General features: G+C 57.1%; 1 protein-coding gene across 3 annotated transcripts in view; it reads right to left on the minus strand.

The window, feature by feature from the left end:
- Window positions 1–19,558, minus strand: part of ACOT7 (acyl-CoA thioesterase 7) — a 100,039-nt gene that overhangs the window by 36,516 nt on the left and 43,965 nt on the right. For all 3 annotated transcript variants that reach the window (XM_039253275.1, XM_039253273.1, XM_039253274.1), the window contains exons 4-6: window positions 17,379–17,470; window positions 12,042–12,156; window positions 5,899–5,985 (exon numbers count right to left, since the gene is read on the minus strand). In XM_039253275.1, coding sequence (XP_039109206.1) covers window positions 5,899–5,985; window positions 12,042–12,156; window positions 17,379–17,470 — 294 coding nt within the window. The remainder of the gene's footprint in view (window positions 1–5,898; window positions 5,986–12,041; window positions 12,157–17,378; window positions 17,471–19,558) is intronic.

Consider the following 19,558-nt stretch of genomic DNA (forward strand, 5'->3'; position numbering starts at 1 on the left):
GAACACCCCTCCTTTATGGAGAGTCTGTAAGCTCCCTTCCTCTCCAGCTTTGGGGTCTTCCAGGGGGTAAATAAGAGGTCAACAGGGGCGCCTGGGGGCTCCGTCGGTTAAATGTCTGACTCTTGTGCTCGCCTCAGGTCGTGATCTCGTGGTTCGTGAGTTCAAGCCCCATGTCCGGCTCCGCGCTGACAGCGCGGAGCCTGCCTGGGATTCTCTCTCTCCCTCTCAAAATAAATAAATAAACTCCAAAGAAAAAAAGAGGGCAACAATGATTAGCCGTAGGAACAGTGTTCTCCCTCTTCCGGCTTCTCAGGAGGTAGCATGAAGGAGGGTGCTGGGCGGCTGCCGTAAGGGTGCCTGGGCAGACAACAAGATTTCAGAGCCGGGAACGGTTTTCAAAGGCAGGAAACCTGCTCTGGGCTGGATCCCAGCAAGCTTCACTGTTTCCGGCTGTGTCCTCTCCCCCAGGCCGTCCCGACCAACAGAATCACGGGGCAGCTCCAGGAACTGCCACGCCCGGGCCTCCCCACGGCATCCCGTCCTACTGGTGGGGCCTCGGCACCTGCATTTTGAGTGCCCTGGTGATCGCAGCGCAGCAAGGGCGAGACCACAGTCCACAGCCTCTCGGGAAAGTGGACAGACCGACACTGTGGGAAGGAGGAGCTGGTCAATGGGGCAAAACCCCAGACGTGGGCAAGAAGCGGGTCCAAAGCCCAAACAGAGGGCTGACTCTACAGGAAAGGAGGTGGGGGGAGGGGAGACAGCTCCAGAGGAAGGCATCCTGAGGTAGAGAAGGTCTTAGAAAGATGGCCGACCCTGACAGCTCCGCAAAGGCTGTGCTGGCAGGGGCGGGGCCAGAGCTGCAGGAATCTGATTCCAACCACAAGCAGCAGGGACTCATCTCAGGGGCAGCAGGCTCCCCACCGAGGTCCCCAGACCAATGGGTGCTTGAGGGGTTCAGGACCCGGCGGGGGGAGGGGCACAGCCATCCAGAGCAGTGGCTGCGGAGGGCGGGTTTGTTAGGCATGGCAGGGGGGAGTGGGTGACATCACACCCACACAATTTGTCATTCAGGAGAGCAGCCGGCAGGAAGATGGTGAAGGGCCCTGGGCAGAGGCTGGGCTGAGCAGTGGGGACCAGGTAAGGGGACAGGCAGAGGTGTGGCCAGACTCGCTGGATTTCTGAACAGGAACCTCAGAAGCCGTAGGGTGATGCTCCAATGCCTCCGAGTCCTGGGGAGAGAATGCCAGTCCCAGCCAGGAAACATGCAAAGTGCAGATAAACTACTTCTGAGCCCCACAGGGACTGTCCCCCTTTCTTCTATAGCAACTCCAGTGTTTGACAGACGCGTCTGGCCAGCTACACCCACCAGCGGACGTGAGTGCTGGGTGCAGGCTCCTGGGAGCCCCCCCAGCAGCTGGACTTTAATCCGTCTGATATACACCTTTCACAGGAAGCCACTGGGGGACGTGCTCGGCCTAAACCAGCCAAGAGGAAACTAGAAGCTCTAGGAGTCTGAGCACCGAGCCCAGGAGAGCCATGCAGGCAGGTGCAGGGACCAGGCAGGCGGCTCGTCGGGTGGGGGGGGGAGCGCTCTCTCCATGGAAACATATACTGAATGACTGATTGCCCGGCAGGCAACACGGTACTGAGAAGCATTTTACAGAGGGACAGAGGCTGGGAGGGACTGAGCTGGGGGTTCGAAGTGGGTGGAAGATGAGGTGACGAGGCGGGACCGTGGTGCCAGAGCCACACAGCAACGCAGTCACGGCGCTCTGCCTGGCTCGGCCCCGGCGGTACTCACGCCGGCAGAGTCTGAGAGGCACAGGGGAGACCGAGCCACAGACACACCGGAAGCACAGCCGGAGTAGCTGGCGAGGGCAGGGGCGGCTGTGCTTTGTTTAAAGCCATTTTGGACCCCTTCCACAGAACATCTGGGTTGAAAATCATTAATCTAAAACTTTTAAAAAGTGCCGAAGAAAAAAATCCAAGGCCACCAAAAGTTTAGAAGTGCAGAATTTGCGTGGAGGACACCCCCGTCTGCGCTGAGTGGGACGCCGGCCTCCCCGCAGGGAGCCCCCCACGATCGTCATGGTCAGGCTGGTGGTGAGCACAGACACCCCTCCCCGGTGAGGAAGCCCGCGTGGAACGGCTCACAGAGGGCTGGGCAGGGAACAGCCCAGAGGAAGGAAGAAGCAGGGGCACCTGGGGGGCTCAGTCCGTTAAGATTCTTGATTTGGGCTCAGGTCATGACCTCACGGTTCATGAGATGGAGCCCCAAGCCCAGGTCTACATTAACGGGATGAAGCCTGCTTGCTGCTTGGGATTCTCTCCCTCCATGCATGAGCTCTCTCACCAAATAAACAAATAAACTTAAAAGAAGAAAAAGTTCCATAAGAAAAGGGGGGTAGTGGGCGTGGGTGGCTCAGTTGTTAAAAGTCTGACTTCGGCTCAGGTCATGACCTCACAGTTTGTGGGATCGAGCCCTGTGTTGGGCTCCGTGCTGACAGCTCAGAGCCTGGAGCCTGTTTTGGATTCTGTGTCTCCCCTTCTCTCTGACCCTCCCTTGCTCACGCTGTCTGTTTCTCTCTCTCTCAGAAATCAATAAAACATTTTAAAAAATAACGAATAAACTTAAAAAATAAATTTAAATAAAAAACAGAAAAGGAAAGCAGCAGAGAACATCTCAGGAACCAACAGGGAAGAAGAGAACAAGGTCTTTAAAAAGACAAACCAAACAAACAGACACACAATCAGCCCCACCATTTCCTCAAATTACTAGAAATCGACGTTTCATGATAGTTAAAATTCGACCCAAAACATCGGAGAAAACAAACACACCTGCAAACAAAAACAATGAAAAGTAGTTCTATTTCAGGCAGACTTTTTCTATTACTACTGTCGCCAGTCATTCTATATGCTGCCACCTTATTCATTTCTTTAATTATCTGAGTTATTTTGGTCGTGGAATCTCTTGGGTCATCCAGGTTTGTTCCCGCGCCATCCGCAGGGACAGACAGACAGCTTTACTTCCGTTCTGCTGATCCCTGTGCCTCTGAGTTTCCCTCAGTGACTAAATCTCCAAAGTAATGTCAATTAGCAGTGAGAGGGCGGCCGCTTGCGTTAGTCCTGACCTCAGGGGACGCTCCTCAGAGATGCCCCTCTGAGTAAGATGCTCACGTGAGAGCTCAGATACCTACGTTTTATCCTGTTCAGGGAGTACCATCCATTCCTATTCTTTTTTTTTTTTAATTTTTTTTTAATGTTTTATTTCTTTCTAGGAGAGAGAGAGAGAGAGACATCGTGAGCAGGGGAGGGTCAGAGAGAGAGGGAGTCACAGACTGTGAAACAGGCTCCAGGCTCCGAGCTGGCAGTCAGCACAGAGCCCAATGTGGGGCTCGAACCCACGAACCGTGAGATCATGACCTGAGCAAAAGTCGGACGCGTAACCGACTAAGCCACCCGGGCGCCCCCATCCATTCCTATTCTTACGGAGTGTTTTCAGCAAGGATGGGTGTCAGGTGAGTTTATGAAAAGGTCCTCACTGTGGCATGAACTTAACCCCTGCCCCAGATTCCTGGCAAGTCACCCCTTCAGGGGCCACAACCAACAGCGGGCGAGGGGAAGCGGTGGGGAGGCCAGAGAGGACCTGCATGGGCCCACCCAGGGCTCAGGGAAGGCAGAGGCCAAACCCCAGGCCGGCGCTTGTGCGGAGGCCCCGACGGCAGAACCACAGGATGCAGACGCGCTCCTTCCCAGCACCCTCTGCGCCCTCCCGCCGGCTCCCTGCTGCTCCTGCTTCCCTCGGTGAGTCCCCAGAGGGCCTGTCCACGCACCCAGGACAGGACGCAAGACCGGGCATCTGGCTAGAGTCCTGCAGTCCATCTGGGGCCGTCCCCCCCGCCCCACCAGTTTTAGCATGGCCAGTGGTCAGCGTCTGCGCCATGTGTTTGTGAGCGGTGGGACAGGAGCGGGTCCACAAGATCAAGACCATCCGGGTGTGAAAATCACAGAAAATGGCGCGAGGGAATGGCTTTTCAAAGACACGTCCTCAGTAGAGGATGACTGAATAAAAGCCAAATTGGCACCCATCTCCGCAAATGAGCTTCTCCTGCGTTTGGCACCCAGTGAATTACAGGTCAGAGGGGCTTGGATTCCCAGGGGTTTTGACACCATTGTATCGACAGCGTTCCCTCTGTAGGAAAACGCCATCAAGTCCCACATCTCTCGCGCGTGTTTCCAGCACAGTGTTTACCTTGTTCATTTGCCCCTGGTGAGTTACTAGACGCTGTTTAGAGAGTACGTTTGATAAAAATGTTAGGTGTGTTTTTTTTTTAACTTGTGGGCACAAACCCCCTACTAAAATAGGCATCAAGTACTGTAAAGCCATCGTAAACAGGCCTTAAATGCCCTTCTTATAAAACCGTGCCTGTACTGAATGGACGCAGCAGCCCAGGGCGCGTGGATGAACGTGACACACATGGGAGTCCAGATTTCCGACAGCTCCCTCACTCGCACCCTCCTGCACGGGAAGGCAGAGCCCGGGCTCTTCAACGGGGAGACAGCAAATGGAAGAAACGCCATCTTTCCCGAACTTCCAACATGTGGACGAGATAAGCCAAAATTCTAGCACAGAGTTCCACCAATTCCAGGCGGGACGGAGCTCAGTGAGGCTGAAAGGCAATTCTCAGCAGTTACGGGAGCCTGGGCTCCGAGGGGCGGGGCTTGGAAGAGGGGCTGCCCCCCACTTCCAGGAGGGCGGCAAGGGCTGGTTAAGAAGAGGGTTCAAGACAGCCCATGAGGCCGCACTGTCCTCAGGGCACGGAGGTGCCCTGCCTGCCACCGCACGCACGCGCCCGGGAGGTACTGCTGGTTTGAAGCACGGCTTCCGTTGGGTAAGATCTAAGTTAATCACATCTAGGGGCGCTGCCACCAGCATTTAGTTGAGAGAGGAAAACAATCAGGAAATTAAAAAAAAATATATATATATATATGTATATGTATATATATATATACCTAAAAGCAGATTAGCTAAAAAAAAGAAAAAAGAAGAAACAAACTTTAAAAATACATCTCCAATCCCATGGCCCACTATCCTACGCTTCTCAGCCTGGAAGTGATCTGTGCCTCTTGATCACGGAATGAGCCCCTATAAAGCAGCTCTGTGACTCTGTGTGGGGCCCTGGAGACCACATAGACAGTAAGATCGAGACTTGCTCCTGAGGCCTCCCCTGGTGGAAATACCAATGTAACCCTGCACAGAGTGGTACCATTTGAGCTGGCCTTTGAAGGATGAATAGGAGTTTTCTAAGGAGAAAAAAAGAAGAGCTGGTACTCCAGGGAGCATAAATGAATGGCACTGTGCCAGTGCCTGTATATTTACTATTTTCTGCAAATCACAAAAGCAATTAGACTCTATTAGGGTGTAATTGAACCTGGAGCTAAGTCCTCCCTGTGACCCACTGTACTTCCTGAGCCAGGAACTTTAAGGCCTGTGTTATTTAAGGTGGAATCTGACCAAAGGAAGAAATAAATAAAAACATCAGCGGCAAAACCACATTAAAGTAGCCACTCTCTGTTAGTGGTGACTAACAGAGTGGTGACTAACAGTCGGTGACACTGTCACTACTCACTGGGGACACCACTGTCCCCAACTAAACAGCTAACGGTGACACGGTCCCGGCATTGTGTGTGACCCTCCATCAGGACAGCCATCCATCTGACTCTCATTTCCAATTTTAAAAAGAGGCACCGACTGTATTTCGGTAATTTATTATGCAGCCTCTTAAAAGTTTAAACTTCTACTTCATTAAACACAAGAGCCTAAACTAGATCAGATGGCAGCCGGGCTCCTGGGGGGTCAGCGGGAAGGCGCGAACGGCGCCGCGGTGTTCTTACCTCCGTGCACGAAGCCGTGCAGGGTGCAGTCGGAAGGCCCCACCAGGTGGATCAAGCTCGACTGGCTGTAGCTGACCGTGTTCGGCTCTGCAATTGCAAAGGAGAGAGATTAGGCTTCGGGACAGATCGCGGCCCGCGACGGAGCACGGAGCGCGGAGCGCAGAGCACTACGCCACGCGGACAGCTCGAGCTGATGTCTCAACGTGCTCCGTCCGGGGAAGAGAAAGGCTTTCGAGGGGTGACCAGCCACTCTGTTGGTGGGACTTGATGTCACTCCCTGGGGACACCCGCGTCCCCAGCAAGGCCCTCTCCCAAGCCACAGGCAGCCGGGAGACACCTCGCGGCTACACGCTCCCAGGGCTGTGGGCTCCCTCCGTCAGGGCGGTCTTCCGTCGGGCTCGGACTCCCAATTTTGTAAATGATCATGGACAATGTCTCAGAAACTGATTACGCGACGTCGCAAATGTGTACGTTTACAGTTCGCGGAACACAACGGGCGAGGTGGAAACGGGAACGTGAGGGACACACCGCAGACTCGGCCTCCCGCCAGGCCCCCAGGCTCTGACTCGCCCAGGAGCCTCGGCACCCAGAGGCATGCCAGCCTCTCCCTGCCAGTCAGCGCCCCAGCTCGCCAACTCCCTGGGCATCCCTCCCTCCTTGATGAGGCCTCCGAAATATCTGCAAGAGGCCGGAGGCTGCGCTTAAACAAAAAACAGAGCAACAAAACCCTGTCCCCAGCAGGCGGTTATTACACCGACACACTGTCTCCTCTAGCAGGTGCGGGTAACCCAGCCGCCGCTCCCACCTTCCAGAGCCTTCTGGGCAGGGATGATGCTCATCTGTCTCCTGCCTGGACGGCTGGTGCTCAGAAGGGGTGACCCTTCCCGCCCCAGCAAGGCCGAGCTGTCGAGGAAGCTGGCCCCCGGGACCCCTGCATGGCGGGGACCCAGTGCAGATGGGGAGGGGTCCCCTACAGAAGAGTCTGCACAAACAGGAGCGCCGCCCTGCAGGCAAGGGCTGGCGGCGCGCCGTCTCCTGCACCAGCAGTCCCCTCGGAGACTGTGCAACGCTCCTCCACACGGAACTGCAAACCACGGGGTGGCCTGAGGGGTCACAGGGCAGGGAAACTGCAGCCCGTGTAAACTGAGACCGTTAAGTATTTCACTCCAAACTCACGACATTTTGTACTTGACCTCGAGCTTCACAGCTTAGAGTGAGTTAGACTCCAGTTCCGAGCACCTGTGTGAAGAGCCATCGTCCAGAGGCCCCATGGAAGGCGGAAGAGGCCGTCGGCGGCTCGGGAAGCTGGGAAGTGGCTCAGACTCTTGCGGGGGGGATGGGGGGGGTCCTCGTTCTCAGACCAGTCAGTTCTCACCTCTAGGCCCGCAACTGGCCCTGCTCCGCCCTGCCTTCCTTCCTGGCTCCCGTGTGAGGTCCCAGCTCCTGCCTCGGGCTCTGCTGGGGGTAGTGGCGGGTTCCCACAAGAGAGGCCACATGCTGGGGGCCTGGCCATCCAGCCCACCCGCCTGGATGTGGGTCAAACAGTCCTCACAAGGGGCCCCTCCACGAGCTGGCAGGCAAGGACACTACCCAAAACCACCCAACAGGCAACACAGATGACTCCAAGCGAGGGGGGATGGGGGCAACATCAAAAGCGCCAGGGAAGGCGCCCCGGGTGTCCCCTGGTGCCCAGGGGGGCTGCACGCAGTGCAGACGGCCTGTGGCAACAACTCAAGGGAGGAGGAGCCCTCCCAGCTGCCACCTGAGTGCAGGCCAACCAGGCCCTGGGGGGATTCTGCCCTCCCGGGTCTCTAATTTCACTCAGAAATGGAAAAGACGTGCCTCCAGTCCCTGCTGCGCTATGGGAGGTGCATGTGACGGTCCCTGCTGGTGGGGGCGCACCCAGCCAGGGACACGCCCACAGCCGGCCTTGGGGGCTCAGACAGCTGGACCCTTCCTGCCAGGGGACAGCCAGAGGAGCCACAAGGCACAGTGATGAAGACCCTCTCCTTGCCTGTCAGAGACCCCCCCCTCCCCCCAGCACCGTCCAGTCCACAACACACCGATCTCGAAGACTGTCTCCCTCAGGTCCTGCCTCTGCAAAGCACGCGGGCAGATGGCGGAAAGGCCCCAGGAACCGAGGGGCACACCCCGCTGCCTACGTGCGTGTCCTACTCACAAGAGACACGAAAGTCACTCTTGTAGCACAGATGAAAACCAACGGTCTCAAATCTGGCCCAATCTCAGGAGCTGCTTTGAGCAGCAAAGAGATCTACAGGTGGATACTGATGAAATCTTTAGAAGATCAAACCAGGGAAAACTGCACACAAATATCTTTGTCAGTTTCAGGTGTCTATTGATTCAAATGACAAGCCATTTGAATAGCAATCACAATGGGGCGTCTGGGGGGCTCAGTCGGTTAAGTGTCAGACTTCGGCTCAGGTCACGATCTCTCGGTCTGTGGGTTTGAGCCCCACGTCGGGCTCTGTGCCTCCCTCTCTCTCTGCCCCTCCCCAGCTCGTGCTCTATGTGTCAAAAATAAATAAACATTAAAAAAATTTGAATAATCATCACGACCTCATCAAAGAGATACCCCCACTGTTCTCTAATAGTGTTCAGAAGTATCAATTAGGCCGTGTCTAATAATTTACTGTTCTCAGAAATTGATCTGAGCAGCTTTTAATAAGTGAAAGCACTACAATTCTGATGGGGAAACAACACACCCACCCGGCCACACCCCAGTCCTGCTTCCTTCGGCCGTGAACTTGGCTATCACCTCATGTCCTGCGCTTCAGTGAATCACAGTGACACATACTGAAAAAACTTCTGCCAAGTGCAAGGTGGAGCCGCAGAGACGAGGGCCGTCTGTTACTGCTGCTGATGCTGCCTTAATGAACACAGAAATGGGCACCAGGATTGGGGCCCCACCCAATGGAAACCCTTTATTTTGAGAGTCAAGGGCACTGTCTATCAACCTGAAGATACACGTCTGGCGCACAGCAGCAGGGGAAACGGCAGAAGACAGTTGGGACGGCCCTGCTCTGAGAAGGGAAAGAAAGAAATGAGCTCAAGAAAGACACAGCCAGTTTGGAAGCAGAATTGAGACTGAATGGAGCCCAGAAACCTGGGGCATCAAAAGGTGGCAAAAGCCTATTGCTTCTGGGGACTGAGGGGCACAGAGAACACGGTCCAGCACCACTCAGCCCACGAATGTGCCCACGAGGCAGTGTCAAGGAAGCCACTGAGAAGGCTTGAGAAGCGTGCCTGGAAAGGATGTTCAGCGTGACTGTCACAAGCAGCTGACAGGAAGTCAAAAGACCCGGAGACCACTAAATTCAGGAGGGACAACCTCTGACGTTCCCAATCGCAGACGAGCAGGGGCCCACTCCAGCGAGGCTGAGGAGGACAGTGGACACGGAAGACCCTTCCAGACAGCTGCAAGGGACAGAGAGGACCCACCGCCACCCCGAGAGCGGCACCAGGGTCTCCCGCAGGCCCTCCCCTCCTGCCAGCACGTCAGCCCTGCGAACAGGCGGGCGCGTCTGCCCCTCATCTCTCATGTGCCATCCCGCCTCTGTGTAGACAGTGCCAGAGCAAGGGGTCCATCGTTAGTTCACCGGCCCCCCCCGGCCCCCAAAGACACTGCTGTCTGACGCCAGGCAGGGGCTGGACAGGATTCCGGGGGAGGTGACCCACACGCGCAGAGGAGTGAAACGGGACCTGGTGTCCGGCAGGCGGGATGGGACAGCCCCTCCTCCTCGCCTTCTCCGCGCACAGCCCCCTCCGCAGGCTGCCTTCCTGCCCAAACGGGTGTGAGCAGAAGTGCTCCTTGCTGCTTCCCGGCCCAACCTGTCCAAACCCCGGATGTGTGAGCCTCCCTGCTCTCTCCCCTTCTGAGAGAACCCCAGAAGCTACCTGTTGAAGATGCAGAGCCCCAAGACGGAGTCCACACCATCTGCAGGACACCCCCTAATTAGAACACCCTGTTTGGACTTTACAGGAAATAAACCTCTAGTAAGTCAGGCACTAGGACTTTCAGGTTCAGCAGCTACCCTGACTTTGGCTGATACAGAACCTAATGTTTGAACCTCAATTTACGATGACATCCAGAACCTGAGGGAGGTCCCCAAGGCAGCGACAGGAGAGGATCAAGACGGTCATAAACAAACACAAATTCCCCTCGATTGTGTCTCCAGCCAAGGAAACAGAGGCCCAGAGAGACTAAGCTCCCATGAGGCAGAGGCGGGATTCAGACTGGGGCGGTCTGACTCTAGGCGATCTTTCCCTCGCTGCCTGGCCCCTGCCTCCCCACACCTCGCTCCCTCCCCAGAGCAAGTGCTCGTGGGTGCAGGGTGGTGGGGCCTGGTGAGGTCCAGGAAGGCCCGCGACAGGCACCCGCACTCTCATGGACGGCTCGGAGACGATGTGCCCACTGGGGTGGCCGGTCACAGGCTAGCCACAGGGAAGAGAGCCTGGGCCTAGGCCAACAACCGGAGGCAGGCTGACTGTGTCATAAACCTGACAGTCCCCCCGCAAAGGCTCCAGATGGCCAAACAGTCCCTACATGGTCAAAGCTGGACATCTGATGGCCCTGGACCGACGAGTTCAAGGTAATTGTATTTTCTCTCGTCAGATGGAGAAAACAGTAAGAAGAAAAGCTGGGTTTTAAAGAACTCCCAGACTCTCTGAAAAGGCATCTCAAGGATGAGGTCAGCCCCGCGAGGCGGTTGCTAGGCAACAGCCGGCTGAAATCTGGTTCTGCTCTCAACAGTGACAGATAGCCGCAGATATGTAGGGCGGCGGGGGGTCCTCCCACAGGAAGGGGCTCGAGTGCTGGAAAGATCCCCAGGGCTAAACACACGCTCGGCCCTTCCCGCGGAGCTCCTGACCTGCTGGGTCAAGAACAGCACCAAACGCAGCCTGTACAGAGCCACGCGGGAGGCGGTGGCCGGGCCCGGGGAGCCTGTCCTGCTCCGGGCACTGGGAGCCTTGTTGGGCCGAGGCCAGCTCTACCAGGAGACTGGAGTCAGAAGTGCAGACAACGTTCAAAACACCAAGGAACGGACACATGACTTCCTTAAGAAGCATTTAAAAGCCAGTCCCGAAGCCAGTCATCTGAGAAAGATGCATTTTTACTGGAACGCAGAGAGGTACAAACTAAAAGCTTGTAAAAATCTACCAAGAAATCTCGAGATTCAGAAGGCCACCACTGGCTAATATCTTTGGAGAGTAATAGATTCTGAGAAACATGTGCCAGATTTATCGTCAAACACCAGAGCGAACAGAAAATAACCCCGTGCGCAAAGGGACTTTAAGCTGGAAAACGTGAGATTTATATTCGGTTTCCCAGACAGTCAAAGGAGGAAACCAGGACTGACCTCAGGATCTCAAAGCCCCAGCCCTCACCCCAGCTTCCACTCCAAGCACTCGCCGGAAATGTCCCACGGAAGGGAGTGCCCAAGCAGCTCCACGTGCCGCCCCCACTCCCCCCAGCCCCGCCCTTGCTGCTGCCGGCCTGGCACCGTGTCCCCTTCCGGTCTAATGAGAACACTGGTCACGGGGCACCTGGGTGGCTCAGTCAGTTGAGCATCCAACTCTTGACTCTGACGCAGGTCATGATCTCACAGTTTGGGAGATCGAGCCCCATGTCGGGCTCCGTGCTGAGCATGGAGCCTGCTTAAGATTCTCTCTCTTCCTCCCTCTGCCCCTCCCTCGTGCACACTCTCTCTCTAAAAAACAGAAACAAGAAAGAACACTGATGATGACTGGGCGTGGGGCCCACCTGGGTAACGCAGGACCCTGAGGTCCTTCCCTCGACTACACCTGCAAACCGTTCTGCAAGTAAGGGTCCCGACACGACACGGACAGGTCTTCGGGGAGGCCTGCCTTCAGCCCACTCCAGCTTCTCTGTCCGGATCCCCTCGGCGCCGAGTTTGGGCCTTTTCCTAAAGCCCCCCACCTGCCCTGAGCCCTCCCGTCCCCTCACTGCGGACTGTGCTGCTGGGGAGAGGGCTGTATGCTGCACGGACAGGGGCCTGGTGCAGGAGACAGCGGGGCTGCACTGGCCTCCAGAGGAGAATGTTCCCGAGCTGGCCACGTCCCACACCGGCTGGCGTGAGCCCCGCCCCCCCCCCCAGCCTCACCTGGGTTCAGGACGGGCTGGACGATGTCCCCGTTCCTCCACTTGGTCTCCATGCGCTCCAGCTTCTGGGCCTCGTACCGCTTCCGGCCTTCTTCTTCCTGCTCCTGCCGGGAATACTGCCGAGACGCGCGGACAGCGGTCAGGCCGGCGGCCGCGAGCCCGGCCTCCCTCCCATCGGCCTCCCCGGCCAGGCCCGGCTCAGCCGCCGGGCTCAAGGCTTCCTCGGGCGGCCTACATTTATGTAACTGGAAGCCATCTACCGTTTTTCTAATAATATATGTTTAATATAAACAGCAAAGCACAGGGAAGGTGGAAATCTCATGCCCTAGCGACCACCCAAGTCAAATGTTTCATGTGCTTCCTAGAATTGTTTTTACGCCCATGTGTGTACAGAAAGCTCTACCATGCCATGCGAGAAAAGTCTTTTTTTAAACTGTATACTTTTAAAAAAATGTTTATTTTGAGAAAGTGAGAGAGAGCAAGCGGGGGAGGGCAGAGAGCGAGGGGGACAGAGAATCCCAAGCAGCCCACGCTGTCAGCAGGGAGCCCAGCGCGGGGCTCCAACTCCCAGCCATGAGATCGTGCCCTGAGCCAAAACCAAGAGTCCAAGGTTCCGACACTCAACTGACGGAGCCACCCTGATGCCCCCGTGGGAGGTTTCAAAGTAGCCATGGTTTGTCCTCTCACTGCTTTAGCGGAACTTAATAATTTAACCTGACTCAGAAGAGACCAGGTACCTACAAGTGCGCGTTCAGCCTGCCCCAGCGTGTCCCTGTAAAGCAGCGTCACACCACCAATCAGTAGCTTACTTCACACCTGGCCTTCCCTTCCTGGGATTCATTCCTGGACCCAGAGCTACAGCGTCCAGGGAGCCCCAACACGGTGAGGAGACAGCAGGTTTCCTGTGGGCCCTTGACGTCGTGGCTCTGCTGACCCCTAGCCTGTTCAACAGGCTGCATGTCTGCAAGGAGCGCCCCCCCAAAGCTAAGACAGCCCCACTGGGGTTTTCTTAATGGATCACAGGGGTTTGGGCCCAAGAAGTTAAGAATAAGCACAAACAGACAAAAACTGGCACAAAAATTGGGGTTCCTTGGGCATAGTGGGAGATGCTGGGTTTCTCTGACGTGACAGCACGGGCCCCATCCTCTGGCCCAGTGCAGGGTACACACACCCCCCCCCCTCCGTGGGACCCTCTGACGGCCACCTTCCCCCAGGGGCCCTCTCCCTTCCTGCTCCCAGGGCCCAGGCCGTCTGTGCTGACAGTGGCCCAGCCATCTTCTTCTGGTTGGTTCTAACGTCTGCCCCTTTGTTCACTCGGCCGTGGCATTTCTGGCTGAGCCCTGGAGTAGCCACTAAGCTCAGGGCCCCTTGTTCCCCTCTCTGTCCCCTGATGAAGCCTCTCTGATTTAGGCAAATTCATTTCAGCTTGCAATTTTAGACCTTCTTTCAAAAGCCGGTTTTAAACGTCCTGATCTTCCTGCTCGTGGCTCTGCTCCAAATCGCACAGGGTCTGAACACCATTCTGCGGCTTAATTACCGTTATCCAAGGCTCAGAGAACCCGTATCCAGAGGAGGCTGAGAAAGGAGCCAAGTGGTTTGTTCAAAAGAAACAAGCCCCGAGTGTTTAAGTTGCAGTGGATAATTGACCCTTTTCCTCCATAAATAAACCGTCGCTTCCCATCCCACTGTCCTGAGAAAAGACCTTAAGAGCAGAGTCTGTGCTGTGCCTATCGGGTAAAATTCACGGCTGAACTCAACTGTCCTCAAGAAATGCCTTTTAAAGAGATTTTTAAAGAAAGAGCCACCCCCTCCCCCCACCCTGGCCTAATAAATCCTTGCTGTGTGCAGCCACGTGGGGCCTGATGGGGCCCCATTTGAACCTGAGCCACAAAGGCAGGGCCCCCTCACAACTGTTGCCTTGCTGGCTTTAAATAAATTTTTTTTAACATTTATTTTTGAGAAAGAAAGACAGACAAAGCGTGAGCAGGGGAGGGAGACACAGAATCCCAAGCAGGCTCCAGGCTCTGAGCTGTCAGCACAGAGCCCGATGCGGGGCTCAAACCCACGAACCTGATCATGACCTGAGCCAAAGTCGGATGCTTAACCGACAAGCCACCCAGGTGCCCCTGCCCTGCTGGTTTTAAATCCGGGGATAAACTCACTAGAGCATCCCGGTGATGGGCTGGTAGCCCACCCTCATCCCCAAGGGCTCGTCAAGCCCGGCCGATGGGAAGCAGGAGTCAGCTCAAGCGCACATTCGGACACTGAAAAAAGTCCCAAGTGTCCACCCCCCAATGGCCACCAGGTCTCTCCAGGGCCGTGCTGCCCCCCTGGCCACCGCAGGGCTCTTTCTCCCATCACAGGGATACTGGGGTCCCTGTTCCCTGGGGAGGAAGGTGGAGTTCATTAACGCCGCACACGGTCAGTGGCCGGGCTCCTTCCAGTGAAGCGGGCACATACAGTAAACCCACAAGCATGCACAAGTGTGTGTTCTGAGGGGGGTGTGTGTGTGTGACATCTACGTGTCTCTGTGAGGGGAGTGTGACATACACGCGATATATGTATCACATATATACCCGTGAAACATGTGTATACACGTGGAGAGATGTGTAATACACACGCTCCCAGACAGAGATGCGTGTGTTCTCAGATAAGTGACAGCTGTCTGTCAGAGGCTGACAGGAAGATTCTGGGGGATATTAGCCTTGTGGCCAAGCTACCAGCGGATAAGCACAAACGCCTGTGAGACGCGGAGCTTTCCAGGATCAATCGGGACAATGAAAACAGCAGACCTATATCTCAAATCATCTGAAGGCTTCTCTGTGGGCCTCGGCCGTCGGGGGAGAAAAGCTCCTGTAAATATTAGCAACGGCTGCAGCTGGGAGCCGGGGGGCTTCTTCCATCTGGAGAACTCTACGCTTCCGCCTCTACAAGGGCAAACTTGGTATTTCTGTCTTATCAAAGGCAGCTGAACAAAGGGGAAAGGAAAGCTCTGGGCCCCTCCGGGATGTGGGGGTGAGTGCTCCCTGGGGAGGAGCTGCCCTGGCCCCGTGGGGGGGACCGGAACCAGCATACCGCCAGCCCCAGCCCTGCTGGCTGAAGACCCAAAGCTCTCAGCCCCCACCCCCTGAGGAGCCAGAGGAAGCAGAAGCTCATGTGCTCAGCCCCGGAATCTTCCTTCAGTATCAACCCCGCAACACGTATCAGATGGCGCTGAAGCCACAGAAACGGCCTGCAGGGGACTTCTACATTTTGTGGCATCTGAACATTAAATCAGTTAAGTAATTATGTTGTATTTACACGCGGAACTGGCTAATTTAACGCCAAGTGCTTAGTGGGAACGAAGAAGGCAGAGGCAGGTAGGCCTGTTAATTTCTAGAGAAAAAAAGTCGCTGTGCCTCAGGCTTACTCCTGCTTCTTGGGTCTTAAAGCCCCCCCAGTGAGTGCTGCAGGGAGGGGAGAGACAGGGGAGGAGGGGGAGAGGCGGTGGGGCGGGGCTGGACTGAAGGGCGGTGCTTAGGCTCCAACAGGGTCCCGTCAAAGTTCCTGCCCGCAAGGGACGGGTGCAGGTGACCTCTCACAGCACAGGGGTCTGCGCGGGTGTGACCAGCTGGGGTGAGGAAATGCTTCTGCACAGTGGTCCCCAGTGCCATGGCTGGGCCACGTGTCCGGGGTGCACACACACACCCAGGCGGGAAGGCAGAGGCAGAGCGGAAGGGTGGGCCCACCAGCCAAGGAGTGCCCGCAGCCACCAGAGGCTGGAAGAGGCAGAAGATCCTCCCTGGGGCTTCCGTGCCAGCGGCCCCAGGACACTCACACAGACATGACCAGTAGGAGCCGTGGGGGGCCCCGCCCCGGCCCCGAGTGTCCAGCCGCTCTCCTCGATTGTATGGGGGGGGAAGCACTGCCTCCCTTGTCTCACGGTTCCAAAGGACTGGCCACCACCCTGACCTAGGCCAAGGTCTCAGCGCCCCTCCTGTTCAATGGGGAGAGGGCTCCCCTGTGCCGAGAGCTCTTTTTAAAACTCTAGACTACAGGGCAGCTAGAGGCCGGCAGCCTGCCGTCCCCACGTGGGGACATGTGCCACCTGGGCCTGGACTGCCCCCAGGGGCCCAGACGGGGTGTGCGGTCAGAGAGTGAGCTGGTGGGCAGAGGGCGGGAGGCCAGCCTTACCCCTGCAGGGGTGCGGGGAGTGAGAAGGCCTGCAGGGGAGACAGAGCAGGTCTCCCCGAGGCGGGAAGGGCCTGCACCAGGGAGTCCCCAGGAGCAGGGCGGGGACGGCTGGGGCCCGGATCACCCAGCTTCTCTATGAGCAAAAAAACCCAAAAGCACCAGTCCCCACCTGTCCGGTTCCCCGTTTCATTATTTAAAAAAAATGTGTCCTCTGGGGCGCCTGGGGGGCTCGGTCGGCAAAGCATCAGACTCTTGATTTCAGCTCAGGTCACGCATGATCTCATGGTTCGTGAGATCGAGACAAGGTATGAGGCTCGGCTGCACGCTGTCAGTTCAGAGCCTGCTTGGGAGTCTCCCCCCCCCCCACCCCCGGTCTCTGACCCTCCCTGCTCATGTGCACACTGATGCTCTCTCTCTTTCAAAATTACAGATGCTCTCTGTGTGTGAGGATGGCAGGAAAACGCGAGCTGCGGCCCCGGGACACCTCCCTGTGAGAACAGCGTGGATGTGAGGACCCAGTGCTGTGGGCGTCCACAGAGGAGATGCCAGGCGTGTCCTGGAAACGCGAAGGGCCTTGGGCGTCACAGGGGGAGGCAAGGGGCCACCCCAGGGAAGGAACTAAATCCTTCACGGGCACAACGTTCACCCTCCAAAAGCCTGCCCACCGCAGGGTGCCCACGGTGGGCCCAGAAACAACCCAAATGCAATGGGCCGCCTCCACGCAAAGACACTTCTGTCGCAGCAAAGTCACGACCACAGAAGTGAGGACAGTGGCAGGCGCCCACAGGGGCGAGTGGAGGTGAGGAGGCTGAAAAAGAGACGTCTCAGCGCCCGTTTCCTCGGGGACCACGGCGGGGAGCGGCTGGCCTGGGCCGGGCAGCCTGGGGGTCCTGGCCCAGGCTGAAGGACCCGTCACCCGACACGGGCCTGCCCCCACCGCTCCCCGGGTCGGGGGCACGGGGAAGGGTCCTCCAGGAAGGACATCCGCCAGCCCGGGGCCAGGCTTCACACACGTTCCAGACAGGGACACCCCCCACCACCGCCATCTCTTGCTGGTCAGCCGGGCACCCCGCCCCTGCTGCTGGTCTCCTGAGACGTCTATGTAGCCGGTGACCAGGCCTCCACCATCTGCCCCCAGAGAGAAGTGGCGAGGTGGTCTCCTTACCACGACTGGGGGCACCTCCAGGACCTTGTCCACGTTCTTCAATAACAGGGGCACGTACCACAGGGTGGCCTTGTTGGTCAGCTTTTTAGTACCTTCAGGGAAAAACACGTGAGTGATGACACAGGAAGGCCACAGGGAGTGCAGGGCACAGGGCGGGAGGGGCTGAAACACACCTCTCTGGCCCCCCATCCCCGAGGCCTTTTTGAAATTTTTTAAATGTCTTTATTTATTTTTGAGAGAGAAGGAGCACACGCGGGCGAGAGGCTGAAAGAGAGGGAGACACAGAATCTGAAGCAGCTCCAGGCTCCGAGCTGTTAGCACAGAGCCTGATGCGGGGCTCGAACCCACGAACTACACGATCGTGACCTGAGCTGAAGTCAGACGCCCAACCGCCTGAGCCACGCACACCTGCTCAAGGCCTCATTTAGCCACAAGGTGAGAGCGTGGGCCTGGAGCACAGGGAGCCCCGGCCACTGCCACCACAATGCTGCCCCTCTGGAAGATGCCGGAAGCTTCAGATCACATACCTTCAGCCTGGGGGGCCCAGCCTGCCAGCATCTGCCAACACAGAGGGCTCCACGGGCAGCCACTGCCTCCTTGCGGGCACTTGACGGAAGGGAAGTTTGGTCCCCAACACGCCCAGAAGCCTGAGCAGCGTCGGGTGGGGCCCTCACTCGGCCACCTCCCAGAGAAGAGGGGACAAAGCCAGGGGACAAAGCCCAGGCTGAGCTAGAGTTCCGGCAAACAGGTCCAGCAGACCCTGAACTTCCAGTCAAGCACGCTCTGCGGAGAAGCTTCGTGCCACAGTGCTCCTCGGGGCACGTCCACCTGCCTGAGCAGCGCTGAGAAGAGCTCGCGCCACATGGGGGCCAGAAGGACAGTGGCACGTGGGTGTGAGGCTCAGGGAGTCACAGAGCCACAGCACATGCAGGCAGCCCGGGGGTGGGGGGCCTGGCCAGGCCGCAGACCTCAGCACAGGTGCATGGCCAGCGGAGGGAGGCCCGTCCTTCAAGGTGGATGGCTTCACACCTGACGCTTGGATTCACTGCCAACTCAGCTCCCATCCAGAAGCTTCAGAGTAGAGTGCTGAGAGACGGCAGTGGGCCCCTGACTCCCGCTCTGGGCTGAATGATAGGAAATAGGGGCTATCAGAGAGGCCTGACTGGGCTGAGAACCCTGGGCCAGAAAAGACCAGAAGCACTTAGTCCACTCCCCCTCACCTGTATCGGAGGAACCTGGAGCCCAGAGAGGTCAAGGGATTTACCTAGGGTCACACAGCAACTCGGTACCACTCTGAGTATAGACCCAGGCAGGCCTCCGGGGTCCCAGTAATTTCAGGGAAATATTTGCAAGGATGCCTTCAAAATGCAGCTTCTCAACAGGGAAGATCCGCAGCATCGAGAGGAGGACAGCGGAGCCCCGTCCTGTCAGCTCTGTCTGTCCCAAGGGGTGGGGGGCTCAGGCCCCCTCCCCTAAACACAGCCGTCAGGACCACGCGGAGCCCCATGCTCCCGTAGGAGGAGGGCGAGCCCGCGGTGCCCAGGGGGCGGGGTCCCTGGCCCCGACACGACGGCTCCACCAGGACCACAGGCTCCCCGGGCTTGGGAACCGCAGGCAAATAACACGGAAACTATTTTCACTGCACTTTGACCGAGAGCAAATCTGACAACCTGCTTTGGGGAATAAAGATTTCCTGTCTGACTCCGCCAGAGCCGGCCTGACAAGCTGGTTTCCATGGAAACCCGCAGCGGCCCTCCTCCGGACCTAAATGAACACTGCAGGGCTAAGGAGGCAAAACATGCTAATTGTACTTCCGCCATCATTTAATAAAACCATCAAAAGACAATTGCAGCATTAAACACACCTATTTTAAAATCTTAAGGGCTCCCAGCTATTTTCTGGAGCAATTGGCAACAATCACATCCCAGTTAGCTTAATATTTTGACAGTTGCCGGAGATGAATGAGCCGACTCGGAGGCAAAAGCTTGCTGGCTGTCTGCTCGGCGAGTGCTCGCTCGGCTGCCTCCTGATGGGCCGCCCAGCCCCGGAGGAGGGGGACACACAGGACGGGGGGCCCCTGCCTGCTGGGGTCTCAGGTCCCTCCTTGCCATCAGAGTCACCCCGGCTCTGCCGGGCCAGACACGGCTGCAGGCGGTGGGGGGCGGGCACGGACCTGGCAC

Source organism: Hyaena hyaena, unplaced genomic scaffold (genome assembly GCF_003009895.1).
Source record: "Hyaena hyaena isolate Hyena2069 unplaced genomic scaffold, ASM300989v1 scaffold_443, whole genome shotgun sequence".
Taxonomy (NCBI): domain Eukaryota; kingdom Metazoa; phylum Chordata; class Mammalia; order Carnivora; family Hyaenidae; genus Hyaena; species Hyaena hyaena.